Consider the following 16,696-nt stretch of genomic DNA (forward strand, 5'->3'; position numbering starts at 1 on the left):
ACCGCAAACTTTTCGAAACGTCATTTTAACGCTTCTTATTGCTCCTGTGTTTTAAACACCTAACAAACGAACGGAAATAAGAGTTATTCCTTATTTCTAATCATTTGTTTTCATTTCAAGATGTCATCATTTATATTTTCTATAATTCTTGTTTTTTAAGGGTAAAAATCGACTTATTTTTACCCAAAAGTCTAATTACTGTGAATGTCTCCTGTAGTTATTTTTTTTTTCTATATATTTTAGAACTGTTGACAACAGTTAGTGTGTCAAAAGAACTTGATAAAAAAAACCTTTGGCCTAATTCTAGTTTAGCAATCAGTAAAAAAAAATGATGAGTTGAGGCTCTATACCTTGTCTTTTCATCGTATCGTTTTGAAGCAAATGCCTGGTTTTAAATGGTCTTCTTGTTAGAATTCCACCAGTTTGACGGTTTTCAATGCGCCGCCTTGACGTCAAAATTCAATGTAAAGTAGTGGTCAGATTTCTATTGTAAGGTAAATATATGTGTACCATATCCGTATTTCAACTCGAACATCAGTGAAACTTAATCAAAAGTTAGTCGCAAAGAATAGCAAAATGAACATATTTAATTTGATTTCTTTTATCATTAACTGTAAATCTACGGACACTTATCAAGTAGATGTTCAAGTTGTTAAATCTCCGAGTTCATGGCTGCGCCGGGTACCCCAACCACCGACTTGTTTATCTACTGTCGTAAACAAAATATTAAATATTCTTTTAATATTATTTTGTTTTATACTTTGTTGGCGTTTCTTCAGTGTCTATGCCAATTTTCACCAAAATTCGTCAATTAGAAAAGAAAATATTCGAGTTGTCTCAATAATATCCGAACAACCCTCGTATAGGATGCATTTTGAAAATTTCATAATTTTATTTTATTATTTTAATAGTAAACGTAAAAGCATTTGAAGTTTCAGTAAAATCGAACCGGAGACACAAGATCACATGCTGACACTTTTTAAATCAGCTTCATCGCCATTTTTATAATTTATTAATTTCCTTGTGAAAGAGAGTTCTGTATAGGCTTAAGAAAATGTTCAAATTTAAAAGCTTTTTATTTTGAAGTTAAACAAGCCATTCATTAACATTTAAGGCAGATCTGATGGTTAATTTTTTGTACACTTAGTTGTTTAGATATATTGTTTTGGATACTGTAGATTCCTAATTAAACGTGAGAAACTAATGATATTAATATCGCTCCTTCGACTTCGCACTTTCCCTATCGCATCTACGCGCTTCGCCGTCGCATCTTCGCACTTTCGCTCCTTCGCCGTCGCACTCTCGTACTTTCGCCTTCGCAACTTCGTACTCTCGCATCGCATCTTCGACCTTAAGGTAAAAGTGCGAAGTGGCCCCATCGGAACACCATACTAACCAGCTGTCTGTTTACCGTGCATCAAACACAGTAACATTCTAATTTCATTATGCGCCATTCTTTGCTCATGCATGGATCTATAGGGGGAGAGGGGATCAGGACCCCCTCCCCCCAGAAAACTCAATATGGATAACTTCACAAAGTAAAGGGTGAGAGTGGGTCCGGATCCCATCCCCCCCTCCGGAAAATTTAATTTTAATAATTATATATAATGAAATTTCCAAATGTGCCTCTGCCCCCCCCCCCTCCCCACAAATACAATTATCCCTCGACACCCCCACCCCACCCCCTAGAAAAAGTTATGGATCTGCAGAGGTTGTTGAAAATGAATTCTAAAAGTTCGTCTTCTGCCTCAGATGACATTTTATACAGCTAAAATTGTCTTTAACCGATAGAAGGCTCCACAATTATAAAAAGCCGAGGGCGAAGATGCGAAGGCGAGAGTGCTATGTTGATTAATGAGCTCGTCCACAAACTGAATCGTCGACGGCATTGTGCATGCAGTTACGTAACTGATTCCACAAATCGCTACAACTTTTGAACCCGTGCAAGAATATTTTGATCAATAAAGCTATTCATTTATTTTCTTTACAGAATTAGGTTTAATATTACACATAGAGGACTTAAAACGAATTAATGCGTGTTTGTAATATATATTTACTGAAATGAATTAAAAGTTTCTGCACTATTTTCTTACGCGTAGACTCAATTCATGTGTTCTACGCGTGCCTTCCGGTTTGAGACTTTGAGAAATGCACCAGGGCAAACAAAATCACTTAGATCCGCGAAGCACATTGCATTATTACTAATCTACTTAAATATTCTGTGTAAAAATAAATACAAATAATTATTTAGTTAGCTAGGGAGAAGTGAACATAGCATTTATTTCAATTTGTGTATAAGAGCATGTACGAATGATCTTTATTTAGAACAGTTTTGATGTCGCTAGCATACAGGTTTCAGATCCATGATTTGATTGGTTAATTTAGATGTTGAATCTCGAATTCCGAATCTTGAATCTCGTATGTCGAATCTCGTATTTTGATTCTCGAATCTCGAATGATCCTTCTCGGCTTTCGTAGATTTCTTTTTATGGAAATATTCATAAAATAACTTGGGATTTTTTCTACGAATTTGATTAAGGTGGAATAACACATAATCATAAAATGGCTGACCTCTGATCGAAACGACATTTTGTTTTATTAAAAGAATTTTATTGACGGCAACATATAACTTACATTGTAGCCGAGTGGATAAAGTGTCGGGCTTGTGTCCGTACATACCGAGTTTGAAATGATTTATGCATTACAATACAGGAAATTGCTCAAATTGAAACTGGCACCCATATAGTATACTATGGTTTCACGAATACTAGTATTCACTGATCACTAATTTTCGTGGATTTCGTTGTCCAGTCAATCCATGAATTCAAATGTTCAGTATCGTATGAGGTCTGATAACGTTTTGCACTGATAGATCATTGTCCACGAATTTACGTATTCGTGTAACTGTAAAATTTTACTAAATTCACGAAAATTGATGCCTATGAATATTGAAGAAACTGCAGTACTTGAAATTCCTTTTTGGGGGGGTTTTATATGTTACATCAAGGCTTTGAATTACATGATATTGAATCGTATTTAAAATTGTTATAACAGTTTTAATTTCTACAAGAATTTTAAACCTTCACTGTAGCATAATATATATATATATATATATATATATATATATATATATATATATATATATATATATATATATATATATATATATATATATATATATATATATATATTTATATATATTATATTCGGTGCTTTGCCTTTATATCAAACCAGGACCTAACACAAGTAGATATGTATTTTCCAAAGCATGAAAATAAATTGCCTTTTCGTGTTTTTAGCCACAGAAAAGTTCAACCCGACACAAATCAGCTAAAATAGAACCTTCTTGTTCTTCGAGTACCATATAGTATGTAGTATTATTTTCACTCAAATTAACATACATGTATTTAAATGTGCAAATCATTTTCTGTACTTCAACTATCAATTAGCCACAAATGTCATATAACTTAAGAATAATTGTATATTTCAGCGGCGTAGCTAGGGATCGACAAAATATTTGTAAGCAGGGGATGGGGGTGGGGGGTGGTAGCCCCCTGAAGCTTAGCACCTTTTTAATTATTGCGGCAGTAATTTTAATCTATTACAACAATGTACTAGAGTTAATACTTCACCCATGATATTTTAATATTGTACTTACAGAAAAAGCTCTTTTAGATATACATTTTGATTTTGTTTTTTCTACGTAAAATGAAAAATATTCTGGAGCGAAAAAAATCAAAAGAAATTGAAAAACAAAACACACACCAACAGATACCAAAGAATCAAGAAAATAAATGAAAGTTTTTATATGAGACAACCACGACTGGCAAAAGGATGATAGTGGGACCTTTGACTAGATTTCTTTAATTACAAGTTGCAGTATTTCTTATACCGAATTCATACCTGGTATAATTGTCTAACAAAGGAATAAAAATTGTAATTTACGGTTGCCGCATATTTATTGCATGTTTTGTAATAAAAATTTTTTATATTACTATGGCAATTTACTTTTCCCTTTACAAGATCTAGGCAATCTGCGTTTTTGGAGGTTAGATTTTTTCCTCCAAAATTCGAGGATATGTATATGATAGCTAGCTGCAGGTCTGAAGCTCCCGGTCTGAAGAAAATTGGATAAAGTGTCGGGCTTGTGTCCGTACATACCGAGTTCGAATCCCGCAGGGGCTTTCGTTGTTACTTACTGAATTGATTTTCTTAAGATATTCATTTTTTATCACCAATTTGCAAATTTTTCGCTTATTTGACATATGTATAGTTCAGTATCATTATCTCTTTTATAATCAAATAATTTACAGTTAAATTGAGTGACTTTTCCATGTGTGTTATTCCACCTTAAGCATGTTTCCCTCGGCACGAATGTACTGTCGCTTCAGTTTAGCAGCAAGGGTTTTATATTCTTTCTTTGACTGTAAGAGATTGCTGTGATTACCGCCCCCTTTATCCCGGTTGAACAAGTTAAGGTGATATCATAACATTTTGAAAAAAAACTGGGTATTAAAATCGACATAAAGATGATCCGATGCGTGTACATATTAAGAGAAAAGGTGTCAAATTTCCAAATTTTAATGTTAGTAATTCTGTGCCAGAAAATCTTGTTTTGCCCTTGCACCCCTGCGAATGTTATTGTCATTTAAATTTTAGACCACGTGGTTAATTATATTTGACCCTTTCAGTTTCGCAGTAAAAACAGTGCCTCTTGTTTGTAGTCTGTTTCATAGATTCTAGGTACTTAACCTCTACTTCCAAAACCAAAAATCTTTCCGGCCATTACATTTTTCCCCAAATCATGAAAATCCTAATCCGTGGGGGGGGGGGGGGGGGGGGGGGGGGCTACTATGCCTTTGACTACAACTTCTCTATCTTTCAAACGTACATTACGGAACAATTATGTTTCCTACGAAAAAAGAGTGGGGGGGGGGGGGGGGGAGGGGGAATGAACCCTCTATTCTGCTATGTGCCTAATGGTTAGGTCTAACTTAGCAAAAAAAAAGTGGGGGAGGGGGCTAACCCTCCCCCCCCCGGTTCCGACGTCTATGAAATAGTATAAAAATGAATTCGACAATAAATATGTGTGCTATAAGATTATTATTATTTTGCATATACGGAATTATGCAAACAATCGTTTGCAAGTTGTTTAAAAGATAATTTATGAATTTCTTCTAAACTTACCATGGCCACTTATAATGTACAAGATCCTCAATATGTGTGTCCCTGAATATTTATCTCAGATTATTCCTTATACTTGGAGTAATGATTCTGCATACAGAACTATATATGTGTGTATCTTTGTGTGTATTTTTCAGTAATTTGCAAGTCATTCTCCAATGCATAATTATTTGTTCATAAATATATGGGAATGGAAATTATCAAACAATACCACACATACAAAAATGGTGGTTGAATGGATGCAGAGGCGGTAATGTAAAGTTTAAAGCAGAAAAGTTAAGTAATTAAATTATTCCCACTTTAGATCTGTGGTACTTAATTACCTGCAATAACACCCCTAATTTTTCATAAAAATACAGGTAAATCTCAAGTGAAAGACGTGCTGTAATTGTTATCACAGCACAAATAATACCTCTTGTTCTGAACCTATATAATAAGGCCATGGCTTCAAAGGCTTCATAAAAAACCCAACGAAAACGAAAAAACGTACGTTATACCAGGGACGTACATACTAATATATACTAGTATATACGTCCCTGGTTATACTAGCGACGCGGCGCAAACATAAATGCAAACACCGTTTCCATGTTTTATAACTTATTTCAATTTTAATATAGCTTATAATTAATTTCAGAGCAATAATAACACGAGAAAAATATCTTAATTACCGTGAGAATTTTCGCTCCGAGGGAGGTGCGAAACATCGAGGTGCGAATCATCTCAGCGCGAAACAGAATAGGTGCGAACCTTCCTTATTACAACAAACAAATAAAAGCCTAAAAAGGTCGAGAAGTTGCGATTGCACACGCTAAGTTGGACTAGGGTGTGTATTTACCGACATAAACCATGTGAGACAACACATATTTTGGAACTAAATATCTCCCAAAATCATGTGTAAGGATTCAACGTCAAAGAGGATTTAAACGTAGGTATACATAACAGCTGTATAACTGGGTCATGTACATTACGACATGCACCCACTGACATAACATCAATTTTGAAAGTCTGGGGAGGGGGGGGGGGGGGCATACTTACTCGAAATCCTGACAAAATATGCCTGAAAAACTATTTAGTTTTCAACCAAATAATGCTAATATTTGATATATTCTAATCGGAAATGGGGGGGGGGGGGGGGGGTGGGGGTAGCGCGCCTAGTAACGAATAAACAAATTAATGTTTAAAAGTCAACATTACTGCATTTAATTTGTTACATGCTCCCAAACAGCTGGGACTACTTATTTTCTATATCTATGTGTGAAATTAAAAAAATATATCTGTCCTTAAGAGGTTCATATACAGGTCAACATAACACTTTTTAAAAACGTATACAAATTCATGCAAAGCAACTGAAAAGGAATAAATATTTCACTTATTTCTTAATTGTTATTGTATTTTTCAGGATCTCTAAAACAGGAAATAAAAGAGTCTGCCATGGACCCTGGGACTTGGGCTCAGGATGTTTTACGGTGTCGACTCTGTGAGACCGCAGGCCCCCCTATGTACTGTGACATTTGTCATATACATCTTTGTAAAGCCTGTGTGGGGGAACATCTCTCTGATCAATCCAAAGAACACAAAGTGCTGCCATTTGAAAAGAGGGGATCTACTACTAAATGTCTAAAACATTCCTCAAAGATTTGTGAACTTTACTGTAAACAATGTGCCGTTCCTATTTGTGCACTCTGTGTTTCCTCTAAGAAACATAATGCACATGATGTAGTCGACTTTGCAGATGGTTTTGGAAGCCACAAACATGACTTTCAGAAAGATTTAAAAGAATTAGAAGATTTCCTTTATCCCAAATATCAGATGATTGCGTCCAACATTGCAGTTCAGAAATCTGAAGTAAAGAAAAACTCCAGGAAATTGACAACAGCAATAGACAAACATGGAGATGACTTGTACCAAGAAATAACTACCATTATACAGAAACTGAAATCTGATCTTGATGAAATGGACTCCAAACACCTAGCTGTCTTAAATAAGCAGGAAGATGAAATCACATGCACCATTTCTGAAATCAAACAGAGCATTGTTGATCTGAAGGAGTTACTGGACTCCAATGATGTCAGCCTTGTCTCCGCCTATAAATCCAGGAATGCTGAATTCAGAAGATTGCCTTCTAAACTCACAGTTTCTCTACCAAACTTTATCCCTCAGAAAATTAAAACAAAAAAACTTTACCAACAATTTGGTTCACTGTCAGCATTCTCCATTACAACAAAAAAACATGGCTACACAATGGATACCTCAGAATCTGGATCCTCTCCTATCAAACCACTCCTTGATGAACCACGGATCATCTCCACCATACAGACACAGAATGATGACTTAGACGGTGTTACTTGTCACAATGATGAAGAAATCTGGACCTGTGGTAATGGTAAGATGATGAGACTCTACAACTTGCAGGGGGAATTAGTGAAGTCAGTCCAAACCAAGACAGGGAACAGTCCACGGGACATAGCAGTGACAAGGAATGGGGATCTAGTTTATACTGATAGAGGTGATAGAACTGTGAACATAGTGAAGAATACACAGAATCAGACAGTAATCAGACTACAGGGGTGGAGACCTCGCAGTGTTTGTAGTACCTCCTCTGATGACCTTTTGGTTCTCATGGACAGAAATGACGAAAAACAAACAAAAGTTGTGTGTTACTCTGGCTCCACAGAGAAACAAAGTATTCAGTACGATAAGAAAGGAAGAAATCTGTATTCAGCTGGTGAATTATTACATAAAAAAATTAAATACATCAGAGAGAACAGGAACCTAGATATCTGTGTGGCAGACCTTGGAGCTTGTGCAGTAGTGGTGGTCAATCAGGCCGGGAAACTCCGGTTTACCTACACTGGTCCTCCCTCTTATACCAAGGGATCATTTATTCCACATGGCATCACAACAGACAGCCAGGGTCAGATCCTGACATCAGACTATAACAACCACAGTATCCACATCCTGGATCAGGATGGAGAGTTCCTCCGCTACATTGACAACTGTCATTTACAACGTCCATCGGGTTTATATGTGGACACCAGAGACAACCTCTTTGTGGCTGAATCGGACACAAATAAAGTGAAGAAAATACAATATATGATGTAAACAAATTGTTTGTGTGTATTATATGTAAACAAACTGTGTGTGTGTATTATGTATTATATGTAAATAAACTGTGTATATGTATTATATGTAAATAAACTGTGTATATGTATTATATGTAAACAAACTGGGTGTGTATATTATATGTAAACAAACTGTGTGTATGTATTATACATGTATGTGAACAAATAGTGCATATGTATTATATGTAAACAAACTGTGTATGTGTATTATATGTTAACAAACTGTGCGTGTATATTATATGTAAACAAGCTATGTATTTTTCATGGTGTGTCATTTTGTGTAAATATGTTTAAGAGTTTACTCATGCCAAATGACAAGTAATTAGTTAGAGTCAGTTCTCTGCTAATTATCCCCAATTAGTATATATAATTGTTCTGAGTTGTCCTTAAGCTTTTTGAGTAATTATTAATAGTAATGTACCTCACTTTCATTCATTATCTTTTAGATTATAAATATATGTACAGTTAGAAATTTATTCAATTCAGTCAGACTCTTTTGGCCACTACCTCATGTTGCTTATGTCTTCATAGTTGACTGTCCACCAGTCTGTCATTAGACTAAGCAACATCAAGCTAAATTCATTCTGACTCTTTTGGCATTTTAAGAAATAATTATTTTTATCCTGTCTTATTTTGACTTTATTTTATTATTGTTGATTTAAATCACTTAATCAATAAATTGTGTAAAACTTGCCTTCGAGTTATAGCTCTATGCATATTCGACTTAGAGGTCAATTTAAGACTAATAACTATAGGCTGACCCCCTGTCTCTGGGGTTGGGCCTATACGAGTTAATTCCCCTTATTCTATAGTGCCCTTTTCCCCTCGGTAACATATTATTGCCACTTATATACAGGCATTTTTGTTCAGTCTGAGTTAGAGTAAACAAAAGGGGAAAAAATTAAAGTCTAAATTTGTTTATAAAGAGATTATCTATGACCTTCACATTGACTTAGTTCAAGGTCATTGTACACCATTAACCAAAAAGCTTTGTTCAGGTAAAGTATTAGAAAAATAGGGCTAAGAGGATGGTGTGTATATATATATATATATATACACTCTTAAAAAAGGGATTTTTGTGTGATCCAATATAACCTTAACATTTGACCTACAAACATCATTCAAGGTCACTGCATATTCTTTGATCAAATGCACCATGTGGGTGAAGAATGAGCCAGATTGGAGCAAATGGAGAAAAGATATGCTCTGGACAAGGATTTTTTATATAGATCTGCTGTGACCTTCACACCTGACCTTGAAAATTGGTTCAAGGTCACTACACACCCTTCACTCAAAAGCTCTAGTTATGTGAAGTATGAGCCAAATAGGGCCTAGCAGAAGTATGTATGCTCTGAAAAAAAGGATTTTTGCGCGGTCCGATATTACCTTTACCCTATACCTACAAACTTCATTTAAGGTCACTGCACATCTTTAGACAATAGACACTGTGAGTTAAGTATGAGCCAGATTGGACCAAGGGAAGAAAAGATATGCCCCGTACAAGTATTTTGTATATAACTCTGCTATAACCTTAACCTTAGACTTATAGAAACATAGTTCCAAGTCACTGCACACCCTTTACCCTAAGGCATTCAGTGGATGAAGTGTGAGCCAGATTGGGCCAAGGGAAAAAAAGATATGCTCTGGACAAGCGATCTCGGGCGGATGGACAGACTGATCACTCACTATAGGGCACCCGCAGAGCAGGGGCCCTTTCACTAAAAGGCGTAAGATACAACGAATCTTAAGTTAGGCATCAGGGGTCCGTTTCACTAAAAGGTGTGCGCCCGGCGTAACCTTACGCCTGTCGTAAGTCCGGACTTAAGTCAAATATTTGGACTAAGGTCCATTTCACTAAAAGGCGTAACTTTGCGCCCGTCTTAAGATAAGACAAAAATCTACGCCTAGCCAAGGGTAGTCGTAATATAAGGCGTAAACAGGAATTGACTGCCAATTCTGTTGCTGAGAATATCGGTGCTGACCGTAATGTTAAATTGTACAATTTGTCATGTAAATTTTATTAATTTCATATGAAATTATGAAAATAGAGAGTTTTGATAGGTGGTACCAATTCTCGATTAGAAACTTTCTTTTCTTCCATGTTTTATGCACATTCTTTATATTTGCACTTGCCGTTTTCATGTTAAAATGACATATTTAGACATTCGATATATAGTTCTCATTCGATTATTTTTATTCAATAATTTGATTTACGTTTCATATATTTTTGTATAAATTGGGCAATGAATAACGCATAAAATATACATACATGATGCACATGAAGTACAAAAGTATATTTGTATAAGAAATGTCTAGCATTTCAAGCATTTCACCCCCCCCCCCCCCCCACTTCCACACAAAATATGTGTGAGCGGGATATTTTGAAATTTAAAACTCACTAAGTGAATTATTGACTTTTATATATTCCTATTTTTAAATTTCATTTTTGGTGAGTAAAAGGTGTTAGCTTAGATAGTTAAACAAAGGTAAATCACAAAAGTATTTTCAGTATTGTTAAAATGTAAATACCAAAATATGATGAAAGCTCCAGCTATCGTTTAGAGTCGTCAAAAGTCCCTAATTTTTTAAAAATATTAGATAATTTATTTATCATACAACCGATGCAAAACACTGACTCCAGATTAAATAGATTTTATTTTGTAAGTTACATACACCTACTCTTTATTAACTTCAAATTTATATGAAGCCTCGTTAAATATACTAAATACACATATAAGTGTACTTGGGTATTTTATGTTGAGTCCACCATACGTCTGACACATACTTCGTTACCTTGGATCTGATAACTTTGGTGAAACATTTACAAATAAACGTGCATACACTCATGGTTTGTATGTACCCTTTCACTTAAATAATTCGAAAAAAACTAACTTCGGAAACAAATTGTGTAAAAAAAAAATTAGACTTGGAATTCATCAATTATTTCCTAGGTCATTTTTGCTCCACATTTTACTTTGACACAAATCTTAATATGAAAATAATAAATATATTAATCCGAGCCTCTTGTCTTTTTTTCGTTGTTTTTTTTGCATGAAATATTAAAATTGCGTTATTTTTAGCATCTGTTGTATGGTTGTTCGATGCATGCTTAATATTGTGCAATCCATGGACAAAAAGCTCATTACTGCATTAATTCGCTATATTACAAATTCACTGATTTTTTTTTCAATAATATAGCAAGAGGAAACCAGAAAATTTAATAAAAAAATATTTATACTCGAGCCATAATTGACGCATGATCAAAAGAGAAATTCCAAGGGTGTTCGAAGCATGGTTAAATCACCGTAGATATCGATAACAAAATAGTTCTGTTGGGTTAATAATGTTGGATGAACATATCCTGTATGCTTCATCAAATACATTTTTCAAATAAAACATTTCAGCAAGTTTTGCTGTGTGATTTTTTCACTTAACAGGATTAATATGCCTGAATACTTTACGGTTCTCTCTCTCTCTCTCTCTCTCTCTCTCTCTCTCTCTCTCTCACGCAAAAGCAATTGACAAGTTTCTATCTTTTTATCTATCTAAAGAATATCTATCTATATATCTATTTATCTATCTATCTTCCTTTCTACTGTTTATCATCTGTCTGCACATGTGCATAAGCTCGTTGTCAAGGACGTAAGTCTGGCCTTAACTTAGTCTGATACTAGTGTTTACGGCCAGGCGTACGCCTCTTAGTGAAACGCAGTTTTCGCTGGACTAAATTTTGGCGTACGCCCTAAGGCCTAACTAAAGTTTCGTCGTATCTTACGCTTTTTAGTGAAACGGGCCCCAGGTGAGCTAAAAACTAATACGTTTACTATACATACCTGAATTCAGCCAATCGCGTAATGCCTACCCATTCATTCCTTACTACAACAAACAAATAAAAGGTCCGAGAAGTTGCGATTGCACCAGACCCGACACGCCAAGTTGGACTAGGGTGTGTATTTACCGACATAAACCATGTGAGACAACACATATTTTGGAACTAAATATCTCCCAAAATCATGTGTAAGGATTCAACGTCAAAGAGGATTTAAACGTAGGTATACATAACAGCTGTATAACTGGGTCATGTACATTACGACATGCACCCACTGACATAACATCGATTTTGAAAGTCTGGGGAGGGGGGACATACTTACCCGAAATCCTGACAAAATATGCCCGAAAAACTATTTAGTTTTCAATCAAATAATGCTAATATTTGATATTCTAATCGGAAATGGGGATGGGGGGGGGGGGGGGTAGAGCACCTAGTAACGAATAAACAAATTAATGTTTAAAAGTCAACATTACTGCATTTAATTTGTTACATGCTCCCAAACAGCTGGGGCTACTTATTTTTTATATCTATATGTGAAATTAACAAAAATCTGTCCTTTAAGAGGTTCATACAGGTCAACATAACACTTTTTAACGAGGCCGGGTCTAATTTTTTCTGCCCTAGATTTTTGAATGAAATTTTTTACATGAATTTCTACTGATATAATTATTTTTTTAAGATAAAAAAATAAGACATTTACCACACCGTTTGTTTAAGGGGTCATCTCAAAGTTTGTTAATTTTTAACATAGGACCCTATGGGATTTTGCTTGAAATGTATCAATTTTGCACATTTTTTTACATTTTTTTTATTTGAACTTAATTCTGCCCAAGGGATTTCTTTTTCTGTTCTACATATTAAAGTTACTGCTAAAAGGCATCAAATGGTCAAATAAAAAAAAACCTTTTACCTCCTGGTTTGTTCCAGGGATCTTATCAAAATTGTTTTTTTTGTATACCCAATTTCCCAGTTTGTCAGATAATGGCTATTTTTTATTTGGCAAAAACGGAAATGGTGATCTTTATAGTATTATTAAAACATTCAGACATATTTAAGTAATAAATGAATATATAACATCACATATTAAGGGTAATTAATATAAAATACATGGTTTCTGTCTTGAAATATATGAATTAAGCTATATTTAGGCAGGTTAAGAAAACGTGAGAGGGCTAGGCTTGCTGAACCCTCTTCACGTTTTCGACCCGAACCCAAATATATCTTATACTTCGAGAAATTTATGTTTATTCCACAATATAAAATCAATTTTATGCATCAAACGAGCTATTTTCAACAAATTACTAAAATCTGCAGTTGAAACTATCAAGCCATGGCGTCAACAACGCAAAAAGATGACGTCACAATACAAATGAAACGCTGCGCGAAAGCGTGCGTACTCGTTCTGTATTCGGCCTCGTTAAAAACGTATACAAATTCTTGCAAAGCAACTGAAAAGGAATAAATATTTCACTTATTTCTTAATTGTTATTGTATTTTTCAGGATCTCTAAAACAGGAAATAAAAGAGTCTGCCATGGACCATGGGACTTGGGCCCAGGATGTTTTACGGTGTCGACTCTGTGAGACCGGAGGCCCCCCAATGTACTGTGACATTTGTCATATACATCTTTGTAAAGCCTGTGTGGGGGAACATCTCTCTGATCAATCCAAAGAACACAAAGTGCTGCCATTTGAAAAGAGGGGATCTACTACTAAATGTCTAAAACATTCCTCAAAGATTTGTGAACTTTACTGTAAACAATGTGTCGTTCCTATTTGTGCACTCTGTGTTTCCTCTAAGAAACATAATGCTCATGATGTAGTCGACTTTGCAGATGGTTTTGGAAGCCACAAACATGACTTTCAGAAAGATTTAAAAGAATTAGAAGATTTCCTTTATCCCAAATATCAGATGATTGCGTCCAACATTGCAGTTCAGAAATCTGAAGTAAAGAAAAACTCCAGGAAATTGACAACAGCAATATACAAACATGGAGATGACTTGTACCAAGAAATAATTACCATTATACAGAAACTGAAATCTGATCTTGATGAAATGGACTCCAAACACCTAGCTGTCTTAAATAAGCAGGAAGATGAAATCACATGCACCATTTCTGAAATCAAACAGAGCATTGTTGATCTGAAGGAGTTACTGGACTCCAATGATGTCAGCCTTGTCTCTGCCTATAAATCCAGGAATGCTGAATTCAGAAGATTGCCTCCTAAACTCACAGTTTCTCTACCAAACTTTATCCCTCAGAAAATTAAAATAAAAAAACTTTACCAACAATTTGGTTCACTGTCAGCATTCTCCATTACAACAAAGAAACATGGCTACACAATGGACACCTCAGAATCTGGATCCTCTCCTATCAAACCACTCCTTGATGAACCACGGATCATCTCCACCATACAGACACAGAATGATGACTTAGACGGTGTTACTTGTCACAATGATGAAGAAATCTGGACCTGTGGTAATGGTAAGATGATGAGACTCTACAACCTGCAGGGGGAATTAGTGAAGTCAGTCCAAACCAAGTCATGGAACAGTCCACGGGACATAGCAGTGACAAGGAATGGGGATCTACTTTATACTGATTACACGGATAGATCTGTGAACATAGTGAAGAATACACAGAATCAGACAGTAATCAGACTACAGGGGTGGAGACCTCGCAGTGTTTGTAGTACCTCCTCTGATGACCTTTTGGTTCTCATGGACAGAGATGACGATAGACAAACAAAAGTTGTGTGTTACTCTGGCTCCACAGAGAAACAAAGTATTCAGTACGATAAGAAAGGAAGACCTCTGTATTCAGCTAGTGAATTATTACATGAAAAAATTAAATACATCAGAGAGAACAGGAACCTAGATATCTGTGTGGCAGACCTTGGAGCTTGTGCAGTAGTGGTGGTCAATCAGGCTGGGAAACTCCGGTTTACCTACACTGGTCCTCCCTCTTATACCAAGGGATCATTTATTCCACATGGCATCACAACAGACAGCCAGGGTCAGATCCTGACATCAGACTATAACAACCACAGTATCCACATCCTGGATCAGGATGGAGAGTTCCTCCGCTACATTGACAACTGTCATTTACAAGGTCCATCGGGGTTATATGTGGACACCAGAGACAACCTCTATGTGGCTGAATCGGACACAAATAAAGTGAAGAAAATACAATATATGATGTAAACAAATCGTTTGTGTGTATTATATGTAAACAAACTGTGTGTGTGTATTATGTATTATATGTAAATAAACTGTGTGTGTATATTATATGTTAACAAACTGTGTGTATGTATTATACATGTATGTGAACAAATAGTGCATATGTATTATATGTAAACAAACTGTGTATGTGTATTATATGTAAACAAACTGTGTGTATGTATTATATGTAAACAAACTGTGTGTATGTATTATATGTGAACAAACAGTGCATATGTATTATATGTAAACAAACTGTGTATGTGTATTAATATATGTAAACAAACTATGTATTTGTCATGGTGTGTCATTTTGTGTAAATATGTTTAAGAGTTTACTCATGCCAAATGACAAGTAATTAGTTAGGGTCAGTTCTCTGCTAATTATCCCCAATTAGTCTATATAATTGTTCTGAGTTGTCCTTAAGCTTTTTGAGTAATTATCAATAGTAATGAATGTACCTCATTTTCATTAATTATCTTTTAGAATATAAATATACAGTTAGAAATTTATTCAATTCAGTCAGACTCTTTTGGCCACTACCTCATGTTGCTTTTGTCTTCATACTGACTATCTTGTTGACTGTCCACCAGTCTGTCAGTAGACTAAGCAACATTGACCTAAATTCATTCTGACTCTTTTGGCATTTTAAGAAATAATTATTTTTATCCTGTCTTATTTTGACTTTATTTTATTTGATTATTGTTGATATTTCATGGTTGATTTAAATCACTTAATCAATAAATTGTGTAAAACTTGCCTTCGAGTTATAGCTCTATGCATATTCGACTTGGAGGTCAATTTAAGCCTATTGACTATGGGCTGACCCCTTGTCTCTTGGGTTGGGCCTATACGAGTTAATTCCTCTTATTCTATAGTGCCCTTTTGAGCCAGATTGGACCAAGGGAAGAAAAGATATGCCCCGTACAAGTATTTTATATATAACTCTGCTATAACCTTAACCTTAGACTTATAGAAACATAGTTCCAGGTCACTGCACACCCTTTACCCTAAGGCATTCAGTGGATGAAGTGTGAGCCATATTTGGCCAAGGGAAAAAAAGATATGCTCTGGACAAGCGATCTCGAGCGGATGGACAGACTGACCACTCACTATAGGGCACCCGCAGAGTAGGAGCCCGTTTCACTAAAAGGCGTAAGATACGACGAATCTTAAGTTAGACCTTAGGGCGTACGCCAAAATTTAGTCCGGCGTAATCCTGTTAAGTGAAAAAAATCACACAGCAAATTAAAACTTGCTAAAATGTTTTATTTGAAAGATATATTTGATGAAGCATATAGGATATTTTCATTCAAAATTATAAACTCAACAGAACTAT

The 16,696-nt window shown here is 35.3% G+C and overlaps 1 protein-coding gene across 1 annotated transcript; it reads left to right on the forward strand.

Moving 5' to 3' along the window:
* Window positions 1-5,947: 5,947 nt before the first annotated feature.
* LOC128159236 (uncharacterized) lies at window positions 5,948-16,116 on the forward strand. The gene is made up of 3 exons (XM_052822301.1): window positions 5,948-6,109; window positions 6,584-8,278; window positions 13,640-16,116. The coding sequence occupies exons 2-3, from the start codon at window positions 6,616-6,618 to the stop codon at window positions 15,340-15,342; spliced, it is 3,366 nt and encodes a 1,121-aa protein (XP_052678261.1). The 5' UTR covers window positions 5,948-6,109; window positions 6,584-6,615; the 3' UTR covers window positions 15,343-16,116.
* Window positions 16,117-16,696: the final 580 nt, after the last annotated feature.

Source organism: Crassostrea angulata, chromosome 8 (assembly GCF_025612915.1).
Source record: "Crassostrea angulata isolate pt1a10 chromosome 8, ASM2561291v2, whole genome shotgun sequence".
Classification (NCBI taxonomy): Eukaryota; Metazoa; Mollusca; class Bivalvia; order Ostreida; family Ostreidae; genus Magallana; species Magallana angulata.

What these genes read in the sequence shown, in the direction of transcription:
- LOC128159236 (XM_052822301.1), top strand. Translation starts at nt 6,616, where the DNA reads ATGGACCCTGGGACTTGGGCTCAGGATGTTTTACGGTGTCGACTCTGT. An exon ending in AGTGAAGAAAATACAATATA is followed by an intron (nt 8,279 to 13,639) that starts TGATGTAAACAA and finishes TGTATTTTTCAG; the next exon opens with GATCTCTAAAACAGGAAATA.